Source organism: Durio zibethinus, chromosome 15 (assembly GCF_047325235.1).
Source record: "Durio zibethinus cultivar Kanyao isolate XHJ-2024 chromosome 15, ASM4732523v1, whole genome shotgun sequence".
NCBI lineage: Eukaryota > Viridiplantae > Streptophyta > Magnoliopsida > Malvales > Malvaceae > Durio > Durio zibethinus.
Genome location: NC_143176.1, coordinates 21,083,296 through 21,109,273, shown reverse-complemented (window position 1 = coordinate 21,109,273; position 25,978 = coordinate 21,083,296). Strand labels below are relative to the sequence as shown.

General features: G+C 33.2%; 4 protein-coding genes and 1 pseudogene across 7 annotated transcripts; 3 read left to right on the top strand and 2 right to left on the bottom strand.

Annotated features, from left to right (window-relative positions):
• The first annotated feature begins 241 nt into the window (after positions 1–241).
• LOC149514763 (uncharacterized) lies at positions 242–4,531 on the top strand (annotated as a pseudogene). The gene is made up of 8 exons (XR_016327949.1): positions 242–399; positions 460–541; positions 1,666–1,760; positions 1,864–1,927; positions 2,093–2,280; positions 2,599–2,669; positions 3,143–3,210; positions 3,292–4,531. The product of XR_016327949.1 is annotated as an uncharacterized LOC149514763 (transcript).
• Positions 4,532–7,770: 3,239 nt separating this feature from the next.
• On the top strand, positions 7,771–12,444 carry LOC111301309 (aspartic proteinase 36-like). Its single transcript, XM_022896895.2, has 10 exons — positions 7,771–8,218; positions 8,496–8,625; positions 8,728–8,978; positions 9,085–9,312; positions 10,438–10,600; positions 10,763–10,836; positions 10,932–11,025; positions 11,302–11,368; positions 11,562–11,633; positions 11,967–12,444. The coding sequence occupies exons 1-10, from the start codon at positions 7,980–7,982 to the stop codon at positions 12,122–12,124; spliced, it is 1,476 nt and encodes a 491-aa protein (XP_022752630.1). The 5' UTR covers positions 7,771–7,979; the 3' UTR covers positions 12,125–12,444.
• A 128-nt stretch (positions 12,445–12,572) lies between these two features.
• On the top strand, positions 12,573–17,613 carry LOC111301308 (uncharacterized). 2 transcript variants are annotated; one of them, XM_022896894.2, is made up of 4 exons: positions 12,573–13,789; positions 14,553–15,533; positions 16,560–16,607; positions 16,804–17,613. In XM_022896894.2, exons 1-4 carry the CDS (start codon positions 13,589–13,591, stop codon positions 17,209–17,211), a joined length of 1,638 nt encoding a protein of 545 aa, XP_022752629.1. In that variant the 5' UTR covers positions 12,573–13,588; the 3' UTR covers positions 17,212–17,613. The 2 variants fall into 2 exon arrangements, with proteins under 2 accessions (XP_022752629.1, XP_089600895.1); XM_089744769.1 differs by having other exon boundaries at positions 13,653–13,789; positions 14,481–15,533.
• On the bottom strand, positions 13,441–23,235 carry LOC111301310 (magnesium transporter MRS2-11, chloroplastic-like). Its single transcript, XM_022896896.2, has 13 exons — positions 22,714–23,235; positions 22,311–22,383; positions 22,128–22,198; positions 21,882–21,967; positions 21,700–21,784; positions 21,504–21,572; positions 20,124–20,204; positions 19,857–20,022; positions 19,729–19,774; positions 19,254–19,334; positions 18,962–19,044; positions 18,260–18,303; positions 13,441–18,158 (listed from the first exon to the last, which is right to left on the bottom strand). Exons 1-13 carry the CDS (start codon positions 23,104–23,106, stop codon positions 18,063–18,065), a joined length of 1,374 nt encoding a protein of 457 aa, XP_022752631.1. The 5' UTR covers positions 23,107–23,235; the 3' UTR covers positions 13,441–18,062.
• A 783-nt stretch (positions 23,236–24,018) lies between these two features.
• Positions 24,019–25,212, bottom strand: LOC111302109 (recQ-mediated instability-like protein). 2 transcript variants are annotated; one of them, XM_022898048.2, is made up of 4 exons: positions 25,023–25,212; positions 24,838–24,946; positions 24,677–24,738; positions 24,019–24,516 (listed from the first exon to the last, which is right to left on the bottom strand). In XM_022898048.2, the coding sequence occupies exons 1-4, from the start codon at positions 25,140–25,142 to the stop codon at positions 24,430–24,432; spliced, it is 378 nt and encodes a 125-aa protein (XP_022753783.2). In that variant the 5' UTR covers positions 25,143–25,212; the 3' UTR covers positions 24,019–24,429. The 2 variants fall into 2 exon arrangements, with proteins under 2 accessions (XP_022753783.2, XP_022753781.2); XM_022898046.2 differs by having other exon boundaries at positions 24,019–24,543; positions 25,023–25,210.
• Between the last annotated feature and the right edge of the window lie 766 nt (positions 25,213–25,978).

Below are 25,978 nucleotides of genomic sequence, written 5' to 3'. Positions count from 1 at the left end.
TTTCAACACACTGGCTGTGTTTGTGAGGGGGGTTTGGAAAAGATTGTCAGCACTTTGATAAACAGAGTTTTATAATCAAGTTTTAACAATTGATTTATTTATTCAGGACAAAGATTGAGAAAGGCTCACAATTGTTGGAACCTTGTATCTTTTGGGTGGTATGCTTCCCTATGAAGTACCACTACAAATATTAATATGTTTCCATTTGGTAGGCCAATAAGGGCACTTTATTTTATCCAATATGCCAGAAGTGGGTTCCCCAGTCAACTATGATACTTCCACTCAGTTGATTCCTTTTGCAAGTTTAGGGTCAGGGCATCTTAAGGGAGGAAAAGAAGGAAAAGAAACTGCAGAAAGTGTGTGCAAAGCATCTGATAAAACTTTGATACAAGAAAATGAGTAAGTTTAAAGAATAAACAAAAACAAAACATGGAATGACTCTTATACTGATGATGGCAGATTGGAAGATGGAGAAACACTTCCCTCATTTCAAAACCTTGATGAATTAAGGGATGGCCCTCCAATAGGTACAGTTATTGCTGTTCATTTGAGCTATAAAAAGCACATTCAGTGGTGCATTTGCAGGCTTGGCCATTACATTTTCTTTGATCTTTTTGGATTTTACTTTAAGTTTAGCTCTCTCTTTTGAGTCCATAAATGAACCTGCATTAAGAATGACCCTGCCTCCCTTTTTGGCTGATATTGCCATATTATTATGCTCTTGATTGAGAAGTCAGAACGTGGTTAAACTAAGCACTTGGCTACTCTATAATGGTTTTCAACATATAATTTCAAACTGTTTACAGATGTAGTTAAAATCGTTTGATGTTACCACAACATATATATATATATATATATATATATCCTTCAAAAGTTTAATTAGAAGTTTCTCATGATTACAGTTGCTACCATCATTTATGATGTTGCATGGCTTGGATTGGAAATCAAGCAACATATTCCCCATTTTTTAGTAATCTTTTTCTTAAATTATTTGATACATTAATAAAAAAAATTTTTAACTCTACAAACGAGATTAAAATAGTGACACATATCTTTTGTATAAATATTTTGAACTTTACTTTATAAATTTTGGGTGGAATTTTTATTTTTATTTTTATTATTTGAAATTATTAAAATTTAATTTTGATTATTAAAATTAAGAATTTAATATTCTATCAATAGATCATACGGTTGTTAATAAAAGTGAAATTTTTTTAAGTCTATTAATTAGAATATTATAACTTATTTATTATATTAATTTATTAATTATTTGAAATATATTTTAATAAAACATGTGATATCTCTCTAATTTCGTTGAAGGAGTTCAAAATCTTCACTTAAATAATTTTTGTTAGCGCTTTAAAACAAAATAGATTCAAGGCTAGTGCTTCTCATTTCTTTCACCTCTTAAACAATTGGGCCTTGCATAAAGAAAAAGAACCAATTGGGCCCAACTGAACGTTAAATGACCCAAATGATGAAATTTCTTGTTTGCCTTTTGGGCATTAAGCGGGGGCCCATTATATATTTCACTACAAAAATAAAATGGCAAAAAATAAAAGAGGAAAAAAGTCTAATCATTTTAGAGGTTTAGGGTTTCAGAAGCGAAGAGAAATCTGAATCGAAAATCGAAAATGTTGAGAGTAAATCGAGTGATAAACCAAGCAAGAGCTTCGATTTCCACTTGTCAACGGCTCTTTCCTTTTCCTCCTGAACATTTCGCTCGAAAATCCTCTAATCGCTTCCTCGACATTTACAAGGCAATTTCTCCCATTTTTTTGAGCTAAAGTTAAATTTTAGATCTTTTAACGTGCTTTTTGATAAAATATAATAAAAAAATTGGTTTAATTTGATTTACGGCAGTGCTGATGAAATGAATAGAGGATATTTTGCTGATATGTCTGAGCTAAAACAACATGGTGGTAAGGTTTTAACTCATTTATTCATTAAAAAAAGAATTATGCTAAATCATTTAAAAAATCTGTTAAAATTTTATTAAATTTGCCAAAATAGAACTGATTTCTAGCAAAGTAATGTTGCTTTCTTAGAAGACTTTATTTATTGGAACTTTTTTTTTTTTTTTTTTTTGCAGATTGCAATGGCAAATAAGATTTTAATTCTGGCAATGCGGCTAGGAAGTTTCCTGACACGGATGTGGCATACTCTGATGGTAGAAAGCTAAAGCTGCCGATTGTTTTTAATGAAAATGGGGTTGATGTGGACGAGTTGGCCGTCCCTAAAGCATCTTTAGTCTGGTTATCATTTAGAGCTAGCTCTCAGGTATGGATTCCTTCTGCTGTGTTTGTTTAGGATCAATTTATTATATTTCGAATGATGTTATAAATCTTTCATTGAGCAATTATCTTGAAAAAAGAATGTTGATTAGATGGTGCATTGCTTTTAAAGTTTGGAATAAGGGAATATCGGCTTCTCCGTGCACTTGAGAGGCTAAGAGTTTTAGCTAAAATGTAAGTGTGAAAACATCAAAAACAGAAGAAAGAAAATGGTGATGTTTTTTGCTAATTAATTTTTTTTTCTGGTTATTCTTGTTGTTGGTTGCTGTTGCTGCTGCAACTTAATCCCTCTTTTCCTTGGCAGCGAATGGTTGATTCTTGGAGCAAGCCTTTTATGAAACCTTTAATGACTCCAAGAATGTTCAGCTATATGAGGTTCTCTGCTTTTTTCTATTTAACTTATAGATTCATTCAAATGTTGGTAAACTTTTTTGAATACAAGGTGGATCAGATGTTCTTGGCTTTCTGGAGCTTGAATAGATAGTTTACATGCATCTGCTACTCAAAATAATAATAAAACAAGAATAAAAGAGAACCACGCTGTGTTTGACTAATGACCTTCCGAGTTGAGCTTCAAGGGCATCAGATCAGCCCATTATTATAGTCAAGTTGTTTCTTGATTCACTGATTCAAGTTATGGAATTCTTGTGGCTGATTTTATGCCTTAAGTTATTTGTTCAAACTACTCATGTTTGAAAATTATTATTTGTGGCTAAATGAGAGTATCTTTTCTGTTATCAGGTGTATTTTCAGACCCATTGCTCTTATGCTTGAGTCCAATTAAACAGCTGCTTCTTCCATTTATGAGGAAACCTAGCGATGGAGAAAAGGACACTCTTCAGAGTTAGACTGTTTTTTCATTTGGTGACCATTATTACTTTTGAAAGGAATTTAAGATACTAAATCTTCTAACCGGGTACTCAAAGTTTCTTATATCCTAACATAACTATTCATATGATACCTTTAGCTTGAAATATGCTTTGTTGTTGGTTTGAAGGTATATTTTCCTGCTTGAAAATTTTGGTAGAGTAAGATGGCAAGGCTTTGGTTTGGCAACAAACGACAAAATGTCATCACTTCTTTGTTGCCTGACACTTCTTCTGGAGAATAAATAGGTAGCCCGTACCAAGCATGTTCTAGATACTGTATGATCTAAATTCTTGGGTTAATCCCCATTTTTACATTGAAGGGATACCAGGCTCAAAAGAAAATGAGGATGTGCTTGGTTTTGAACATGGTCCTATTTGCTATTTTCATTTTCATCGAAAATGGAAAAGTAATGCTAAAATGTGCTTGGTTATTGAAAATGATAATTATATTTTAGCAAATGGAAATCCATAATGGCAGAAAACTGATAACAATTGTGGTATATTATCACTGTTTTCAATGAAATATAGCAGATAACAAAAACAAAACATATTTTTGTTCCACTCACCAATTTCATTTTCTAAGAAAAATGAAAAGCATAGAAGCACTCCTTATACTATTGTTAGTTTTATTGCAGTTTCAATTTCTTACATTCTAAACAGTTATACCATCATCACTACCTTATACGAGACTATACTATTTTGCTACTTCTGTCAACAATATCCCTTTGGTTTTCCCTGCAGATTCTTTGACTTGTCTATTAGCAGCTAAATCTAAAACTAAAATCCTGTTGGCACAAAAGGATTGAAAAATTAATTTTACAGTTTGAGAGACATCAATTTTGTTGCAGAATACCTTGGTGTCGAGTTTTTCAAAGGAACTGATGTATAATATAATATTCTTCCCTTAACTGATGTGTAGAGTTGAATGAATTGTATCTTATTTTATGATCCTGCCTCCAAAATTTCTCAACTATTAGAATAAAATGCATTATTATTCTCTTGGATATTTGATTCAGACAACAAATTCAGGCAGAAGTTGGTTTATATTGATTCAGTCTTTCCCTATATTGTTTTTGTCTTGAGATAGAATTCTATTTTATTTTATTTTATTGTAAGTAATAGAGGATTCCATGCCATTTTTCTTGCAAGGAAAGTTGAACATAACCTCAAGAGAGCAGGTTATATCTGGTGACAGAAGTCGTATATATACAGTATAACCTTTGCTCAAAATCTTCAACCCTAAACTTTATGAAATCAAAATTAATATTCTGGAATTTATTTCTTGACAAAGTCATAGCAATAATTTCAGTGGATGGTTGATAAAATTAATGATCATCCAGCTGGACAGCGTAAAATGGTAAAACAAAAGAAAAGCAAACGGTTGGACAAAGTCGGAAAGCCTTTTTGTCAAATACTGTTGATTATAAAAAAATTTTATATATATTTTTGGAAAGATATTAAATGACAAATACGTAAGAGTAGAACCAGTAATTTTTTTTATAAATTTTAATTTTAATTAATAAAATGAAAATTTTTAATATTTTATTAATAAATTATACTATTGTTGACTGATTATAAAAACTTTTATTTTTAAAATAAGTTTATTTTTTATGATTTGAGAATTGAGAATTTTTTCTTTATATTTATGTACTAATAAAATCGTGAAAATAAATTTCTAAATTTTCATAATGTATTATAGCGTATGGAATTTAATAGTTTTTGTATTAATAGTAATTCGTTGCGACTAGAGGTATAAATTATACATTAGTACTAGTAAGTTATTCGGGTTCGATTTGAAGAAAACTCAAATTCGGTTCGATTATTATCGAATCGAGCTCGAGCTCGAGTAATTCGACTTATCAATCGAGTCGAATTCAAATATTCTTATATTTGACTCGCGAGCCTAATCGAATTTTTATATTTAAATATATTTTTATTATTTTAATTAATAAAATATTTCGAATCCGAATTCGAGCAAAAAATAATTGAATTCTTGTTGAATATATGAATCGAGCTTATTTTTACATATTAATTGAGCTTAATCGAGCGAATTCGAATAGCTCGAATTCGATCACGAATCGAACGAGTTCGAATATCTCGAATTCGATCACGAATCAAGTTCAATCTTGAAATATAAAATTCGATCGAATTCGAACCAAATATCGAACTCCGAATTATGAGTCAAGCTCAAGCTCGAACTTTTCATTGTATCGACTCGATTACAACTTTAATTTTGACAATGAATTTCATTTGGTTGAGAGGAATATAAAATTTGATCTAAAATTTTATTAGTGAAAATAAAAAATTTACAATTGAAAATAAATATTTTTCACTTTCGATGAGTCACACATTTTTCTAGTCTTAACAATTCGTATATGGGATTTTGTAGCAAATGGCAGGCATAAATATATCTAGCTCATTGACTATATAAATAAATAATATTTTATTTTGCAAAATCTTCCTTCTAGATATATCCTTTGGACCCGGTTCTTTGATGGTGTTCGAAATTTACATAAAAATTTTTCAAACTGACAAATTCAACGAAGAATGATATCATCATATTTGAAAACTTAAATTTAATTTAATAATAATTAGATTGGTACCACTCAATAATAGTAATAGTCAGATAGGTATAGTATGAGAACAGATACATGTACCATTAAACCGAGTGACGGACCGTTACTTTGACCCGTTGTTTCATTAAAATAAAATTCATCCGAAATTGGATTTTTTTTTTAACTCTCATGTTTACATTAAAATAAAGTTTTTTAATAGGAAACAACTTTGAAAGAGTTTTAACCTTTTTTAATGAGAGGCGGGCTTTGAGGTTTTTTTTTTTTTTTTTTTTCTCTTAGAAATTGCATTTGACAGTACGACGGATTCAATCCTAATGCATTATAACCGTGATACAATGAGAATTTTTTTTTTTGTCAATAAAAATTAAAAAAAGTATATCTCATCTCTAAAATCAAAATAAATCATCAATTTACAAGAAAATTTATAAATATTTTGAACTTATAAATTATTTACCAATAACAAACTTTAAAGATTCAAATCTTAAATTTTAATTATTTACATCAATTTTTATTTAAAGTTGAACAAACAGTCGATTCGATTAAGTTAATTATAAAAATCAAATAATTGATAAAATTAATTTAATTTATTATAAAAATTAAATTAACTTATATATATAAAAATCAAATAGTTTTTGTTTCATATTATTCAATATACTTATATTATATTATTTTTTAATTATTTATTTTATATTAAGTTGAGTATTTTAATTTATTCAATTTAAATATTTTAAAATCAAAAATTGATTAATTTAATCATTTAAACCAAAATAATAATCGAAATATTCATATAATTTAAATTACCCAACTTATTTTTCCTCGAAATTTTGGTTTTTATCATTTTTTTTTTTGTTATAACCAAATTTTACTCAACCTGACAATTTTTCTCAATTTTTACCACGCTATCAAATCATCCCTAAATCTTAAGGAAAATAGCTTCACAAATTGTATGGAAAAGAAGTCGAATTGGTAGGGCCAATGAAGAATGATAGTTCAATTTCTCCTTCATTTAATAGTGAATTCACTTCCTTATGATTGTTGTATTGCGATTTTACAAAGCTTTTATGAGTCATAATCTTGGGCAACTATTTTTCAAAAGACAGTTGCTTTTTGACTTTTTCTAGAACTAGTTCTTCCTTACACAAGCTTTGAAGTTAATTCAATTACATATCAAGTTAGCAGACATCTGAAATCACTACTGTTTTAAGCCAAACCTAAAGTCCTTTTTTTCGGCTGATGGACCACAAGATTTTTAAGCTTTATACTTTGGTTAAAGTAAAGCAAATTGGTAATTAAATGAAGATATTTTTAACTATATGAATTTAATTTTTAATAAAATAAAAATGCTCCCTCTATCTATTTTTTTTTTGTCAATCTTTCCTTTTTGAGATATATTAAAATTATGTCTTTTTTTTTTAGTCTAAAACTTTTATTTTTTATTTTTTGATATTAAAAATAATGAAAATTTAATTTTATAAAAAAATTTAAATTTTAATATTAAATACATTAAAATCAATAACTTACAAATTAAAATAAATTATTTATATACTAAATTGAACGAGTAAATAAATATTTATTTATTTATCTTATGTTAATAAAATAGATATAACTTTGAAACGTTCGAAAACATTGACCAAAAAAATTTAAATTTTATATAACATTACAATATTATTTTTTTTCTTATAAATGAGTACAATTACTATACAATAAATATATAATACTAATACAAATGCGACCACATCATATCTTACTAGAGGATTCTTTACCTTATATAAACCTCATTTTATTTATATAAAAAAGAAAATGCATAAAAGCGTATGAAATACACATATGATGTTAGCTCATCGAACATGAATGTAAAAGAAATAAAATATTTTTAAAAAAAATTATAATAAAAAATTATTGTAAATATTTTTAAATAAAAAATTATTACATAAAATAATTTATCAAATGTTAGTTGATAATGCACAAACGGACTGAGTTAAGTCGGGGTAAGTATAAATATGCAACGAACCGTGGTCCATGTCTTGCTCAAAACTGTTTGTCGTGTTGTGTTTCTTTAACCAAAACTCGTTCTTTCTAAGATTTTGTCTTTAAATTCTCTTGTTTTTTAGTATTTTTTTTCCAAAGCCAATTACCCTTCTTTTCACCTTCTTTGATTTTCTTCTAAATTTCCCGTCTTTATTTTAGAGAGAAATAAAGGAAAATGGATAGTGCTACAAAGTTTGTGTAAGAGAGAGGAAATGGCGGCGGTTTTTCCCGCCTGTATTATGGTAATGGTCTTGGTTTTGGAGGCTGCGGTGGTTATGGATGGTTTTCCAGCGACTTTGAATCTGGAGAGAAGGATTCCTCTGGCGAGTCAGGAACTCGACCTGAGTCGACTCAGAGAACGTGATAGAGTCAGGCATGGAAGGTTGCTGCAGTCCTCCGTTGGTGTCGTGGATTTTTCTCTTCAAGGCACATATGATCCGTTTCTTGTTGGGTAAATAAGTTCGAATCACAATTTTTAATCTTTTTCGAGTTTAGGCTTGGTTTTTTGGATCATTGGTTTCTAAATTTAGATTGAAAAGTTTAATTTTTTGATGGGTTTTGTTTTTTGGAATTTGATATTTATAAATAAAATTATCATTCTTATTACCTTCTTTCTCTGTTCACCATTTCCTTCTCTTTCTCTTTGATTTTCCTTTGCTTTGGCTTTTGTTTCCTCTATCCTTCTCTCTCTTCTTAGTTTGACTGATTTATTTTTTATTTGTTTTTAGGCTATATTATACCCAATTACAATTAGGTTCTCCTCCGAGGGATTTCTATGTACAGATTGATACTGGAAGTGATGTTTTATGGATAGGTTGCAATTCCTGCAATGGTTGTCCTCAATCTAGTGGACTTAAAGTAAAATTCGCTTTTCCTTATATTTGTTTATATTCCTTTTTTTTTATTATTTTGGTAATTGATTGAAACAAAAAGACTTGAGCTATTATGATTTTCTTACAGATTCAACTTACTTTGTATGATCCTAAAAGCTCATCAACATCTTCATTAGTCTCATGTTCAGACAAGAGATGTAAAGCAGGTGTTCAAACATCAGATTCTAGCTGTTCAGGTCAGAGCAATCAATGCAGTTATTCATTTCAGTATGGTGATGGTAGCGGAACATCGGGATATTATGTATCGGATTTGTTGCATTTTGATACAATACTTGACGGATCTATGACTGCTAACTCTACAGCTCCTATTATGTTTGGGTGAGCTATGTAGAATTCTTCAATGTTATGATACTAATCATGTTTTTTCGAATTTGTTTGCTTATAAAGTGGAATTTATTGGCTTAAGTTGTGGATTGTGAAACAGGTGTAGTACGGTACAGACTGGAGACTTGACAAAGTCAGACAGAGCGGTTGATGGAATCTTTGGGTTTGGGCAACAGAGTTTGTCTGTAATCTCACAACTTTCATCGCAGGGAATAACACCTAGAGTGTTTTCCCACTGCTTAAAAGGAAATAATGGTGGTGGAGGTATACTTGTTTTTGGAGAGATTTTGGAGCCGAATATGGTTTACACTCCACTTGTCCCATCACAGTATGTTCTTTTTTGTTAGGAATTTTATCTCATTTTAGCAGCTCTCTTTTTTATCTATCGTTTCTGTTTGTGATCCTGGTTAGCTATTTCTTTTTATTATGCTTTATTAAATTGTTTACAGAATTGAACTTTTTGCCTGTTCCTGGTTTTGAAATTGTCATTTTCTTAATTTATAACTGTAAGCACTTTGTAATCTTTGAAAGGTTAGGAGGAAAAAGCATCACTAAAATAAACTGCACCTCAAGCCAGAATTTGTTCTATCTTCAATCGCTCATTTTTTAGTCAATTACACTTGCTTTTGATTTTGATTTTCGACGGGTAGTGTTCCTTATTATTTATAAAACAAAAGAACCTTTGTGCCTATGGTGTGACACATAGTGGTACTATGTTCTGATCATAATTTCTTCCATTATTTGGTTGAAACAGACTGTCATTTGAACTTTGTTATTTTTATTATATGCAGCTTTCCTCAATATTTATAATACATTTTCAAATGTGATTTAAAAATATCTCTCAGTTCTAATGATACATGGCATGAATAGAGTAGGTATAATTGAAGAAGAAGATTAATACAGCAGTTATTTCATAATTTGAATTGGCTTTGGCTTTCATAATCAGTCTTAATAATAAAAGTAGCTACATTTTTTAAATTTCCAGAGATGGTATAAAGCTCTAACCTTCAGAGATTTATAATCCCCTATCTCCCGTAGATTAGATATAAGCGATTTCTTTCTGCTAGTGAATCTCATTTGATGGATGTAACCCCTTTTTTTTTCCTTTGCAATTTGTATTATGTAGCATGTTTATGTCACCTATCAGGCACACCAATTTAGACTTGTCTTATTTGGAGGCTTCTTCGCTATGTTACAGATAATCATTTAAGTTTCAGCTGATTCTTATATTTTAAATATTAATGTTCTTTCTTTGGCTGAAGCATTGCCTCGATAATAGACTCCCCTCCAAAATAGTCACCAAGTTGAAATCCCCCTTAATGAGACTGTCAAGAGAATTAAAAAAAGGAAAAAGAATCTTCTTTCTGCTTGCTTGATGGTATATGCTTTACAGTTGGAATATATAAGGCCCGATGGCAATTTGCTTAACCATTCTTGCACATACAAATTTCAGGCCTCACTATAATCTTAATCTGCTGAGCATTTCTGTTGGCGGAAAAGTTTTATCAATTAACCCGTCAGTGTTTTCAACATCAAACAACCAAGGAACAATAGTTGATTCTGGAACAACTTTGGCATACCTAGCTGATGAAGCTTATGATGCTTTTGTCAATGCTGTAAGTATTGAGCTAGGTTTTACTGATACTTGGACATTATTAAGGAGATTCATCAGCAATATGCTTATTACCTGCTAAGCTTCTTTTTGTTTAATGAAACACAATTACAGTATGATTGTGAAGGATGCGTTAAATCATTTAAATTATTCTCTTGTTGTGCAGATCACAAACACTGTTTCCCAAACTGCGAGCCCTTATGTTTCCAATGGAAATCAATGCTACCAGATGACCTCCAGGTTGACTTCACACATATTATTTCATTTTGTTTTCAACAAGAGTGTTCAATCTTCTAAGATGATTGTAACTGAAATTGTGTTAACATTCTGTTCAGTATCACTGACATATTCCCTCAAGTTAGTCTGAACTTTGCCGGTGCATCCATGATTTTAAATCCTCAGGACTATCTTGTACAGCAGAATTCTAATGTGAGTCTTTTAAAGCTTTTGACATGCATACATAGATTTCCATCTACTTTTATCTTCTTCTCTTTCTACTATATTGTTGAGGATCTGTCGAATTTTCTTCCCTTTATTTACTGCTTCTGTCTAATCATTAGCCAATGTTTCAATTGCAAAGTGGAAGCATATTGAAACAGGCTTTAAAATTTAATTCTAATCTGAATGAAGTTCCTTGTTTCTGCATCATGTTTTTATTTCATATCCCAAATTTCTGAATGGAATGATCTGCTTTGATTTTTACAGGGTGGTGTTACAGTTTGGTGCATTGGCTTTCAGAAAATTCAGGGTCAAAAGATAACAATTTTAGGAGGTATTTTCACTGAACAGAATGTTTTGATTGATTGGAATGTACTTAGTTTGGACTTCATGAATTTTGGGTCCCCTCTAAAGTTTGTAATTTTCATAAAATATTAGTGCTTTTTGATCACTGATCTGGATGGTTTTTGCCTCCGTGGAGAAAGCAGCAAGCCAGATAAAAGTTTCACTATCTTCCTTTTTTGCAGATCTTGTTTTAAAAGACAAAATCGTTGTTTATGATCTGGTAAATCAACGGATTGGATGGACCAACTATGACTGTAAGTGTAAATTACCCTGTCAAAATGAGCCTTAGGATTCCACATTACAATAGATTTTGTTAATAATCTTACAGTGCAACGATCTCCTCAGTCCTGTAAGCCGGCACTTTCACCATAATGGTGAAACAGATTTAATATATGCCAATTGAAACTGATCTTTATGTGTTAAAAGTAAGCCATTTTTTAGCACCAAATACGAGAAAATATTTTGATGTTACGATAATCAAAGGCTATGATTTTTGCTTTTTTTTATAAGGAATAACGTTACGAATAGCCTTGATATCATTGAGTTTACATCAAACACTGAATCTGCTCCCTTGTGTATGTGATTAGGTTCAATGTCAGTCAATGTCACTGCAAAAGTTAACACAGGAACTGAATTTGTCGATGCGGGGCAAATGAGCAACGATGGTTCATCACGGTATCAATCACCGAGCATGATAGCTTTACTTCTACGTATAATTGTGCTTGCCGGTCTTCTATTTTCATAGCATATACTGCAAGGGCTCTGGAAATAACATTCTTGATTTCATTGTATATTTTCTCACCTGTTTGTGATTTATAGCAATCTGCAGAACCATGATTTATTATTTGATTTGCAGCCAGCTTGTGGCTGGCTGCTCAGTGTGCAATACAATTGTAGGTTATTTTCATGGCACTGTTTTTCTTTCGAGTGTGTCTTCATCAGCCATGAAAAATTACAGATTTTAGGGGTTTGCTTTATTGGCAGTGGTGTAAATTACATTCGTATACAGGATCATTTTTTACAGCAAATTTCATTTATACAAAACCTTCTTGTATTTGTTACTTAGCTTTTACTTTTAATCTCATATCCCTTTATCCATATCAAATCCTCATGTCATTCAAAGACACTCCAGAATAAAAAGATCTTGTGCTGTATGAAAAAAAAGAAAAAGAAAAAAAGAAATGCTTTTACATATTTTACAAGAATTAACACCAGATGCATCGAGAAAAAGGCATTAGTATCAAAATCTCGGCATATCGAGAAACCATGTTGCTCAAAGATAAAACTTGACCCATAAAAAAACGGATATGATTAAGCAGAGAGTGGAAAATCTAAGCATCAGGTAAGATTCAGAAACTTAAGCTCCATAAGATTGGATCTGATGAAATTAAAAATAATAATAAATTTTATTATAATTATAATTTAAAAAAATTTAATAAATATTTATGTTGAATGAATTTTATTAAAATTAATATTTAAATTTGATGACAAAATAAATTCCATCACCTGCATCGAAAATTTAATAAAATCTAAACCTAACCAAAGAGAAAAGAGACAGATGACGGTTGAAACCCAGCTACCACCTCGGCATCAAATACTTGCAAAATCCGGAAGATTGTGTAGTAGTTCGGAGCTTTAAATCCAGAGAAAATATGTGTTGGAAGTTAATGCCATTGACATGTGTGAGAGCCACTGAGTTTCCACGTCACAAGAAACATGTAAAACCCCTCAGAAGAAAAACTGCTCATCGCCCATTGGCATTGCAACATGGCGATCTGAGGGACCCCAAGATGATATCTTACTTTAATATCTAGGACCCACTTCAACCTTACTCAAATTTAAAGACAAACGCAAGTCTAAGCGCGTGAAGCTCAAATCACAAAAAACTTCTTCAGTCCCCAGGCTCTCCCAACTCCCCAAAGCTAAAAGGGCCATCTCTCTCCAAAAATCTATAATAAAAATTCCTTCCTTTAATCATCCGGCGAAGCCACCCTCAAAAACCCTACTTTTCTACCACCTCAACCACCTGTCAAATCCATTAAACTCAAATTTCGCATCAAGTTTTCTTTTTTTTTTTTTCTATTTTCTTGATAGAGTTTTTAAGTTTCTTGGTTTTAAAATCTGGGTTTTTGATTGAACATAAAAACTCGTTTGAATTCAATCAAAACTTGTAAATTTAAATATCCAATTTGTCCTTTTTGTTTTGGAAATGGCTGAGGATAAGAATGGAGATCGAAGTGAAGTGAGTGATTACTCATCAGAAGATGAAGGGACTGAAGACTACAGAAGAGGAGGGTACCATGCGGTGCGGATTGGTGACACTTTTAAGAATGGTTGCTATGTGGCTCAAAGCAAGCTTGGCTGGGGTCATTTCTCCACCGTTTGGCTTGCTTGGGATACTCAAAGATCGGTATTTTCCTCTTCTTTTTGTTGCTTTTGAGTTTTTCTTTTCTCTCCTTTTTAATAAATTTATAGTAGGCTTATGGTGAAGTTTGCTTTTCTGATGGGAACTGGAAATTTAGGGAAGTTTTAAATTCTTGTGAGCTGGTTGAACTTTTCAAGTAAGAAAAAACTTGTATATTTTGTTAGTGAAGAAACCAAAGAGAAAGATAATGAAAGGAGCAATGAAGATATGGGATTTTCACCATTGGTTTTAACTGGTGAATCCTTAATAAGGTGAAACAAATATTAGAATGATGATAAAATACACTTATAAAATGTAGGCCCAGGTTTATTGTTTCTTTGTGACAAAAAAAAAGGGGATAAATTTCATTTTTCTCGTGGAATATTTTGTTTGGGTGTATTAAGAACAATGAAAGGAGTCATTGTAAGAGATGGTGGAATGTGCATTGCTTTTGGTTAATTGAAGGGTCTTATTTCTGCAGCTAAAGTTGTGAAAGAGTCTAAGATTTGTCTCCTTGCAATTTAGCTTCAGAGGCCCTTCATTTGCCAGTCACAGATAATTTTCGCTATATTACATATAGTTTTCTTGTTGCGGCATTTATATTATGATTATTTTCAATGTGCTTATTTATCACTACGTTTCTTTCTTCAGATTATATGATGCTTTGTTCCTTAAATTTTGTCTTTTTCTTATGTAGAATTGGATCAGCAATTGCCATTTAATATTCATGGTTCAACTCTTTAACCAGATGAGAAATTATTGTTTGTAGCTTTACGTAGCTTTGAAGATTCAAAAGAGTGCTCAGCACTACACTGAGGCAGCAATGGATGAGATAAAGATCCTAAAACAGATAGCTGAGGGAGATCCAGATGATAAAAAGTGTGTTGTGAAGCTCTTGGATCATTTCAAGCATTCAGGGCCTAATGGGCAGCATATGTGTATGGTTTTTGAGTACTTGGGGGATAACCTTTTGACCCTTATTAAGTATAGTGATTATCGAGGGGTTCCACTTCACATGGTTAAAGAGATTTGTCATCATATCCTAATGGGTCTCGATTATTTACATCGTGAACTTTCAATCATTCACACTGATTTAAAACCAGAGAACGTGTTGCTATTGTCAGTGATTGATCCATCAAGAGATCCTAGGAAATCTGGTGCTTCTCTCATTCTTCCAACTAGAAAGGATAAGGTTGTCTCAGAGACTGTTGCTTCAAAAGAAATTAACAGTTCAAATGGAGATTTGACAAGGAATCAGAAAAAGAAGATTCAGAAGAAGGCTAAGAAGGCAGATCAAGCTTGTGTAGGAAAGGAAGTTTCTGAGGAAAATGAGACAGATTCCCAGACTGGTGATATGGAAGATATTAATGCTGATGCAAAATCAAATGAAGTTTCTGGTGAAGAACAGCCAAATAGTTCTATGGTTGAAGATGAGGCAAAGAGTGATGGAATTAACAATGGTAACCAAGGAAAGGAGCGCCATAGAAGGGGGAGCAGTGCAACAAGGAAAAAACTGCTAGAAGAAGTTGATCTTAAGTGTAAATTGGTTGACTTTGGCAATGCTTGCTGGACATATAAACAATTTACAAATGATATTCAAACCAGGCAGTATAGATGTCCTGAGGTTATCCTTGGATCCAAATACTCAACATCAGCAGACTTATGGTCTTTTGCTTGTATTTGTTTTGAACTGGCTACTGGTGATGTTCTTTTTGATCCTCACAGTGGTGAAAACTATGATCGAGATGAGGTATGTAGAAACCATTCTGACTGTCTATCTCAGATTTTTATTTGCCTTCATTGGATACTTCATAGTCTTATGTGCCTCTTAATTACTGTGGACCTGTGGTTCTTATGTGTGATAGCCATGTAGTTTTTGAATTAATTTCACCAATCTTATGTTGAACTATTTGCACCATAGTGGATATTAGACCTGGCACTGCTTGATGCTTGTTTGTTTTCCTTGTAAGATTGTTCTAATTTGCATGCATTTACATATAAATACCAGTGCCTCCCTTATGCGCAGCAAATAAGGACAGAGAGAAAATGAAAGTTAAATGATGAAATTTCTTAGGCACTAACATGAGTTCAATATGTTTTTACCTTAGATTTGTTATACCAGCCATAATTTTGTAACAAATGAGGTTCTGTTATGCTTGTTTAGCTTCTATTTTCTAATAAAACAACAGAAGTCAGTATGAAATCTATAACATAGAGGGTTGCTTGGCATTTGTTCGCATTCAACACCGAACAAAACAAAAACCACCGATTATGCATAACAAAAGTAATTATGTGTTTTCTAAAAGAACTTGTTTCCTCTCTCTGAATTTTTTTTTCTTCCCTCTAACAGTACTAAAATGTAAAAACAAGAAATTTTAATCCGGTAGGCTTCTTACATTTTAAGTTGTTTTGTGGATATCTGTAAATGACCAATAAAAACTAACGGGTTATTCTTTGTTCCAGAAAATTACTCACTTCCCTTAGAAATTTTCAGTGGCCTTAGATGCAACACCAAATAAGGCTTCATTCCATTTTATGTTTGAAATAAGCTTTTATGTAACCTACAATGGGCTACGATATGTGCCTAATTGTTTCCTATTTGAGCAGTCATGACAAACTTAAAGAAATTCTTAGAAACAGAAAGGCCACCATAAGATGAGATGAGCCCCACCTACCTATCATATATAATTTTTCAATATTATTATTTTGAGTTCTGCAGACAATTAAGAGATTTTGTTCTTGCCTTTTTCCCCTGACTTATATTTCTCATTTCCAGGATCACCTGGCATTAATGATGGAGCTTCTTGGAATGATGCCACGCAAGGTAAGAACAACAATTACCTCTCAAAGGAACAAGTTTGCCATCCTCCTTTCGTCTTCTCTTTGTTTTTTGGTTAATTGTTATAAGTGTTGTTTCAAGGGAATAAAGTAAATCTTGACTGCTTCACTCTGTTAAACCATAGACTTTAAGGTATTGTGAATGTAATTCTCACTGTTTTGAGTGTAACAATTTTCTTCAGATTGCATTAGGTGGCCGCTATTCTCGGGATTTCTTCAACAGATATGGAGACTTGAGGCATATCCGTCGGTTACGTTTTTGGTCTCTCAATAAGGTGCTTATGGAAAAGTATGATTTGAGCGAGCAAGATGCTACTGACATGGCTGGCTTCCTAATTCCAATACTTGATTTTGTCCCTGAAAAGAGACCCACAGCAGCTCAATGCCTCAGCCACCCATGGATCAGTGCAGGCCCTAGACTGCTTGAACCTTCCACAACGGCTCCTGAACAGTGCACAGATGATAGTACATCTGAAATGGAAAGGAAAGAGAAGGATGACCGGGAGGCCATGGAGGCTGGACTAGGGAATATAGCAATTGATGAGCGAGCTTCAAAGCAATTGAAAGAAATGCTTCCAAAGTTGAAATAACTCTTTATCCGAGCATTTTTAATCCGGTGATTTCTCATGAAGTTCTTTCTTCCTCACTCGTATAACTTTGCCAAAAGGCAGCTTGCATTGTTCGCTATCCGTTCTTCGCGAGGAATATTACTTTTCCTCGTTCACATGACATCTATACTATACCTTTTCGAAGGGATCCAGCATGGGTAGCTCCAGTTTTGAAAGAACCTTTTTGAGCATGTGCTCAAATCTCAAGCAAAGGTTCCCAACAGTAAATGGATCTAATGTTTTTACCCCTCCATGTACAATTTACACTGTTTCTCTAGAGAATTCACGTCTCAGATCAAATTGTATTTCGGATATGCATAATGTACATTTGATTGGAAATGTTTCTTAATTTCGGTTCTATGGTTACCACAAAGTTCTTTGGTACACGGTAGGTTCAAGCGGAAAAAGGTGGCAATTTTGAATTCTATTCCTGGAGTTTTCATAGTTTAATAGTAGCTTGATCTGTTATTGATGGAAAAGAGGGTTTCCTCACAAAGTGCGAAACATAACACTCCCAATTGAATCCAGGGTGGGAGAAAAAACTACTCGGAGAGAAAGAAATCAAGTTTACAACTCGATATCATGGAAAGGAATCGTAAATGCCTGACAATAATAAATGTGTTGATTAAATTAACTATAACAGGTGACTATATGAGGGGCACTGGTTCCCACTCCTTCCTATTTCTTCATCCTATTCCCCTTGTATATGTTCATAATACCATACTGCATTTTTGGGTTCTGTTCAACATTTTGCTTTTCCTCTTTTATGTTCTGCAAGGGCTTGTAGCAAAATTGAGGTTTAAGGTAATGCGCAACTTACCTGAACTCCAAAATTACAGTATTTTCCTAGTCCTGAGATATGAATGCATGAGAAAAAACGCCACAACAGCGCCGACAATAATCCCTGCTGTGGTTAGCCAAAAGGCAAACTGCACCCACATTATGGATATGGTAAGTGAAAATCACCTAAATACGAATGAACTAAGCAGTGAGAAAATACTGAATGTTCAAACTTTTATGACAAACATACCAAGTGTTCTTCCAAGTAGGACCTTATATTCATGCCAAATATACCTGAAAACAGGAAATATGAACATGAGCCTCTTGACAAGGTTGCTCATAATTCCCACTAAAATTCTTCAAGAATCATTTTGCTGTCCATAATGAAATAAATGATTTCAAGAATCAACCCAAAAAACATTTATATCATCCATGCCACGTAAATCAAAAGATGATTCATCTATGCTAGCCATCAGCATTATAACCTTTTTGCACCTTCTCCCTCTTTAACTGATTCCGAACATGAGCAGTTTCTCTAGGTCCCATCCCCTCCCACATAACCAAATAAACAAACAACAAAATTATCACCGCATTTCAAATAAAGAATCCATGAACTATCCTTGATTGCACTGAAACAAGTTATAATTTTATTTGTCTAGTGATGATCAAGCATCCTAATGAATCATGACTTGTGGAATCTAAAGTTTACAGTTTCTATACTGGGTAAGCATGGAGATTTTTACTACCAGGTATCTGGTTTGGTCTTGTTATAGCAGCCATTCAGCAATGTGTTAATACCATTATTAACTAAATCACAAGAATCTAAGCAGCTCATGCGGATAATTATAGCAATCAGAACACCGTATTTATTAAACCATGATTATGTTAAGCAATTCCTGCATGTAATCAGTAGAGGCTTGCTTTCTATTTTCTTGCTGGTGGAAGGACAAACCTGCAATTAGAGCACCAACTGCCACACAAAATGTCCCAATCTGAAGAAGTAGCTCGACTCTGCTTACCTCAAGCCTCCGAGAGCTGATAAAAATAGTTAAATAACCTCATTTCATTAGTTAAAGGAGTGTGGATTCAGATGCAAGAGAAAGATATACTTGAAATGATTCTGAAAACTCAAATCATCGTAATCATGGAAAAGAGGAACATGGGATTTTGGAGAATAAAGTACAGAGAAAACCCCAAATGAAATGGTGATGCTGAAAATAGAAGTAAATAAACTTCATCAAGACCTTAAGTTGACAGCAATAGAATCTTCCATTTCTTTTGCAGAATCAAGAAGCCTTTCTGCCTGACCATGGCAAGATTCACATCTGCAAATGCAGCAAGACATAATAATAAGTTATAGACATTGAAAACATCACATGGCCTCAAAAAAAATGATATAAGCACAGCAGTTTTAATAAGACATAAGCCTTTCTGCCTGGCCATTGAAAATCTTTTTCAACAGACTGCCACTTCCTAGAAGTAGTACTTATTCCTTTAAGCTAAACGAAACCTCAAATAAAATACATCTTACTTATCAGTCTTATTTAGTTTATGTCTTGTTCATATCAAATAGAATGAGGACCTTTTAAAGAGCTCTTGCAAGTTGCAACCCAACTTGAAAACTATCAAGAATATTAAAATGAAGAAAATAAATAATAATCCTGTTTGATGCGCCAACAACATACTAGATATTCATCATAAATGGATCAAAGGAAAAACCTTTGAAGATAATTTTCCACAAGCATCTCAATTTCTTCCTCCTCTTCTGCAAAATGACGAAATCAAACCAAATTAGAACTCTTTAAAAGGAAAACAAATTAGAACTCAGATTAATGAGTACAGTTTACCTTCAGCAATTAGCTTTTCTAAGGGTACAGAACATTCCACGTCATCATTTCCCTTTTTTAGAGTACAATTTCTTCCCATTATACATATAAGACGTATTTCATCAGGATCCTCCAAAAGATCAAGCAGCATTTGTCTAAGAGCTCCTGCTCTTGAACCCAATTCAACCTTGCATGATAAGATGAAAAGAAAAAGATAATAATTTGAAGACAAGATATTTAACTATTTATTACCATGCAACTGAAAAAGGTATTGTAAAGTTACTATACCAAAGTCTGCTTGCTGATACGAAGTTGCTCCAATATGTCAACGGTTAATTTGTTAGGCAACACTTCTAGCAGAGCTTGAACCTTTGCAAATGGAAAAGCACTAATCATGATCAAACAGGTTCATACTATGACAAACTTTCACATAACAACATTGTAAAACACATGTAAGGCACTCAAGGTACAAATCTGCAAGCTCAGAAGGGAGGATTTTTGCATTACACACATACAGGAAATTGAAGTTAAAACGAAATAACATCATCAAGAATTGCTAACAGCAATTTCAAGTTCTCCTTAATTAATCACAGTAAAAATGATGAATTTTAATGTGTATATGTTCTAGGGAAAACATATATTCTAATTACATCAAAAGAATTGTCGGAGAACAGTTAGAATAAGTAACTCTTGGAGGCAAGCTTAGAGCACATGATAATAACCCAAAAAAAGACTTGCAAATGAGCAAAAGCCAAGCACCTCATGAGTCAAGCCCTAGCTAAATAAACTTAGGGGCTAGGTCAACCTTTTACTAGGCGCCAACTTTACTCTTTTACATAAATAAGCTTAGTTAAAAATATTTTGCAACAGCACTAACAAGCTTCAGCACAAAGTTCAAGTTTGAGCTCATTGACGGATAACAATTATTCTAAAATAGAAAAAACCTTTTTGTTTATATGGAGTTAAGACAGTGCTATAAAGATTTTAGGTATTCCAATAGTCACAAATAGGCTCATTAAAAGAATATTACATACATATCTCATATCATCTAAATGCACCTATAAATCAGTTGTTTACAAGTTAAAAATCAAGAGTATCTCATTAGCATAAACAAGCTTAAGTGCTAAACACCCTCTTGCTCAAACTTGGCTTATTTAACAAAATGAGCCTAAATAACAAGCTTAAACTTGTTTATTAGATTTAATAAAAAAAAAAACCAGCATTTTGATGACAAGTTTAAAGTTGATCGAGAGCAACTTGGTTCATTTGCCACTGCTTGACGTATAATACAATTAGCACCAAATCGGCTTAAGCATACCTCTCAAAGGTTTTTAATAGTCATTTTTAACTAGAGGGCCAATGAGTTCTCTAAGCGTGTTGAGAGAAACAAGAAAGATGAAACATATAAAATAAATGACAAAAAAGACATCGAACTACTGCCTATAAAGAATTTCTTGAATCAGCAGTTCCTATTGTAGTGCCACTTGGAACTTGAAAACCATTTTCTACTGAAATTTGCTTGCAACCACTATAGCAAATGTCCAGGATTGGTGGTGTGCAGCTTCATAACGACTTTGTCAATTCACCATAAAGCTTGTAAAGAGAAAATGAAAATGAAAAACAAGAAACAAACAAAAAAATATATACTCACTATGTTCGCATACTCACACAAGGTTCTAAATCCATTAGTCTTCGTTCCAAACGCTGTATTCGTGAAAGTAATGCTGCTTCGACAACCTGAAAGTACCACACCAAAAGCCTCTCAAAAAGCTCAAATGTTTAAGATTATTGTTTCAAACAAAAACCGTACAAACCACCTTTTACATCAGCATCTAAAAGAAAGGATCCTAAGTAAGACACAAACCTCAAGCTCGAATGGCATACAGTGCCCTCCATTCATGTTATTCAGTCGAGGCAATAATGTGCCCATAAAAGCCTTTCCACCTTTACTAAAAATGATCAACACATGCAACAAGTTCATCAATGTCAATTCAATGACATAAAACAATGAGATCATGTTTGCACAGATGCTGAAGAAGAGATTACCGATTATAGTCGAATATAAGAACACATTCATGCATTGCTATTGCTCGCAATGATCCCAAATTAAGTAGAATTGCGTGCTCTCGTACCTTTGAGCATGGAATAGAGAAAAATGAGTTTGCGAACACATTTTAGACATAAATACAGGAAAACTAAGGAAACAAACCGATACTCAAAGCCTAGCAATTGGAACTTAGCATGACAAATAAAAGAATTATCACGAGATATAATGACACAAGTGTCTATTACCAGAAGAGATGGTGCTGAGTTTGTCAAAAACAATGAAGGATCAATACTCCGGATATCCCTTGGACGAAGGCCTAAGAAAAATATAAATCAAAATTAATCCACAATAATTTTAAAAAAATAGCTTTTTTCTCTGCAATTAAAGCTTGTAACAACTAAGAAAAGAAAATTACAAAATTACATTACCACTTGATTTCAATAATTGACGTCGGTTTATTGTCCTCGTAGATACTACTCCATTTGACTTCACCTCTACCACCTTTAGAGATTGACAAAAAAACACAAAAATAAACACGAGAAATAAAATTATAAACCATATTAGTAATTAGTAAATTGTTCGGGAATTAATAAATCCTAAAATTATTAACTAATATTAGCACACAATTATACTACACAATTGCATGGAAATGCAAGTAAACTGTACTAATGCTCTAATTTTTAGTTCTTCTTTTTTTTTTTGTGCTCATAATATCTTACTCTTTCTTCTTCTTCTTCTTTGTTATGAGCAATAATTTCTCTTAGCTTAAAAAATAATGAAAAAGGTGAACAAATTCTATTTATCTTCCAAAAAGAAAGGAAAAGAGAAAACCTCATAGACAGGCTCACGAATTCCAAGCAAGAGAGAATCACTGGAAGAGGAAGTGATCCTCTGAGTAGCAACCACAGAACTCTGATGTTGCTGCACCTTCGGATATTCCCTTCCTCCATCATCATCAACATCATCACCGACATTCTCAGCGACCAATGTTTCAGACTCGTTCAAACGATCCTCTTCCGTAGATGATCTAGCAAAGCACTTGATCCTCTTAGAAGACGGTTTCACTGAAACAGGAAGTACAGGAACACCGCTATTTTGAAGGAAAAACGGAGAAGCGTTTGGCGGCCATGGAGAACCGAAGAGAAGAAAATGTAAGGACGGAGATGGACATTTAACAGAGAATTGGAGAAGATTTGGATAAGGAGGTGGGGAAGTTAGCGCCATTGTTTCGTTCGGTTCTTCTCACAACAGAAGAGAGAATCTGATTTTTGCTTTAAAACAACGAAACGATGTTTTCTTTTTCGCCCTCCTGTATTGAAAAGAGGGAATCTTGTTACTGCTTTAACGGAAAATGACCGTTAATATTTGTGGCTGAGGGCACAGAATAGGATTATATTCGTTGCCCCTTACTTTTATTTTGAGATGTAATTTTTATTTATATTTATTATATATTTTGGGTATAAAATAAAAAATAAAAAAAAAGGTTGAAACAGAGGAAACAAGTCAATGCCGGACTTTGGAACTGCCACCTGGCTCCCGCTTTGTGGTTAAGCGCCCTTTTCTTGTTGTTTAAGACATGCAAGTAACCAAGAGCAAAACCAAGTTCCCTATTAACCCTGAATATCAAGAGCTGCAGCAAATCGACTTTAATATTATTTCTTCTCCAAATTGAATCCTATTGGGAACTCATCAAAACGTACAAGGAATACGTTTTCTTCTAAATTACTGCCATCCAGGTTCTAGATCACGTCATTGAACTCTTGGGGTAGTGTCCGGCGTGGCAGCATGGATTTCATTTCTTGAATTCTTCAATAGTTCTTTATGTTAGAATTGAACATCTTCACTTTTCCTTCCTGATCATTGGAGTTTTAGGCTGTCAAAACAGTTGGTTTGCCACCAAAACTTAAAAGTGCCCCACAGAATTAATATCCATTATATCATAAACCTGATATCAATGTCGGATTCTGATGGCAAATTCAGTTTATGCTAAAAAACGTGTTACTGTATTTCATGCATAATGCAATACTGGAATGTGTAAGACCTTAAACATTTCTGGTGGACGTGAAGCAGAGGATGGAATGCTTTATTTCTTGAATAACTTTATTGTCCATATTATGCTATGCTTTTCAAATTCAATGAAGCCATAAAGTACTTCCTTTCCTCCTGGAAAAAAAATTTTATTGCAGACGGAAGGGTCAAAACCAGAGTCATAAAAACATAGTTTGTAAAAGGAACTAAACATGGGCACAGCACATCTTATTTTACAATGTCAAGCCTGTCATGGATTCACGAATACGGGAGAAAGCACTTAAAATCTCTGGATGTTTCAAAATCATGATGACAAATAATGACAAAAATGGAGCAATTTTTCAACTTCAGTAAATGACAAGAAAATTTATCTATCGCAATCACGAAGAACATGTCTCAGCTATGTAATTATATTCCAATGCCGAGTCTAAAATTTGAAGTGAGAAATCCCTTCAAATTTGAAGGGATTTGCTGTCAAGCCTTTTGTGGGGTGTAGTAGGAGACATGGAACTGAATTCTTCATATGAATTCTTCAATAAGAGGCTGGTAGAACAATTTGTAAGCCTCCAAAACTTCAAGATACCACATTGCTTCTCGGTCCGGAAACTGAGACAGATCAACAATCTTATGAACCTATTAAGCAATGATATGCAGTGTCAGAAACTGCATTTCATCTTTAGATATAAAGCAGAATTGCTTAGAACATTTTGTGAATAAACTAAATTATGGCATGAATTTGAAGAAATTAAATGGGGAATTCAAGTACCTTGATAACAGGGAGGTCACCCGTACGGACAAAATACCCACCCACCACCATTACATACATCCCTGCCAAAACAAAGAAAAACGAAGTCGTTTAAACAAGATGCGCCTCCCATGCTAAAATGCGCCATCGAAAAAGAGTGGTGGGGGTGGCAAAAAGTAAACCCTTTTTCCATTGACGGGTATGGAAATCGCCGGAGAGGCTAAGCTCGACGATTCCGGTGCCATCGTCGAGAAGCAGGCCATCATCTTCGTCGTTTGAGACCAAAACGCCCTGTCAAAAAACAAAAGAGGTAAAGTAGGGATTTTGATAAAAGCAAAGGAAGTAGGAGAGAGTGAAAGAAAAAGACTTGTAGCCAAGCACGTTGGAAGAGAATGCCGCCAAGAGTCAAGGCGTTTTGAGAAGGAGTTTCTCGAGCATCTTTCAGTTGCCCGCATAGCAGTTTCAGCGCTGCTAAACTATAGTCCATCGCTGTCTTGTCTTTCGATTGTTTTTCCCCCTGTTTTTCCCTCTAATGCAATTGGTTTTTTTTTTTTTTTTCTTTTAATTCTTAATTTTGGGCCAGGGACGAACTTCAATTTGGAATGGATCAGGAAGTCTACGCTCCAATAGCCAGATGCCCGCAGCCCGATCCTCTTTAGATTTGAGCCCAATGAGGAAAATGGTCGACGCTGATCCATTTTTTTATATGCAATGGGTTAGCTTTGAACTTTGATTTTTCTTTTTCTTTGCATAGATTTGATTGACATTTCTTGGGAAGAAACATTACTTATGAAAGTGATGCTAACTCAACAGTAAAAAGAGTGTTATAAAATTTTCTCAGAAATTATACATCTGATAAGCGTGATTAACATGGAACCGCTACTCACATTTCATACTCTACAACCTATAAAATTTTTATTCAAAGTACTGTGCTAGATGAATGACATGGAAAGCACAGGACAGCAAAGAACTATGCAATTTATCTTTGCTTTTCAATTCTGACTGATTTCAAGATTTATTTGTCAAATCTAATAGAAATTGGAGAACTTGCTGTCGTTGACACCTGAATCTTTGGGTTGGATTTAGTCTAGAATTGGTTTCTTTCGGCCTTTTGCATCGGATATCCGAATTCCAACTTGTTAAAGATATATATTTAGTCCCCTATGAGGGAAAAGAAGAAACACCAAGGAAGATTCCTAAACTAACCTCCAATAGTTTCAGTCAACAACCAAAACTATAGTTGTAAACTCAGACCAAAGCCAAAGTCTACCAAGTTGTCCCTTGAACTTTGTTTTCTATTGTCAGATTAGCTCGGAGCTCCGC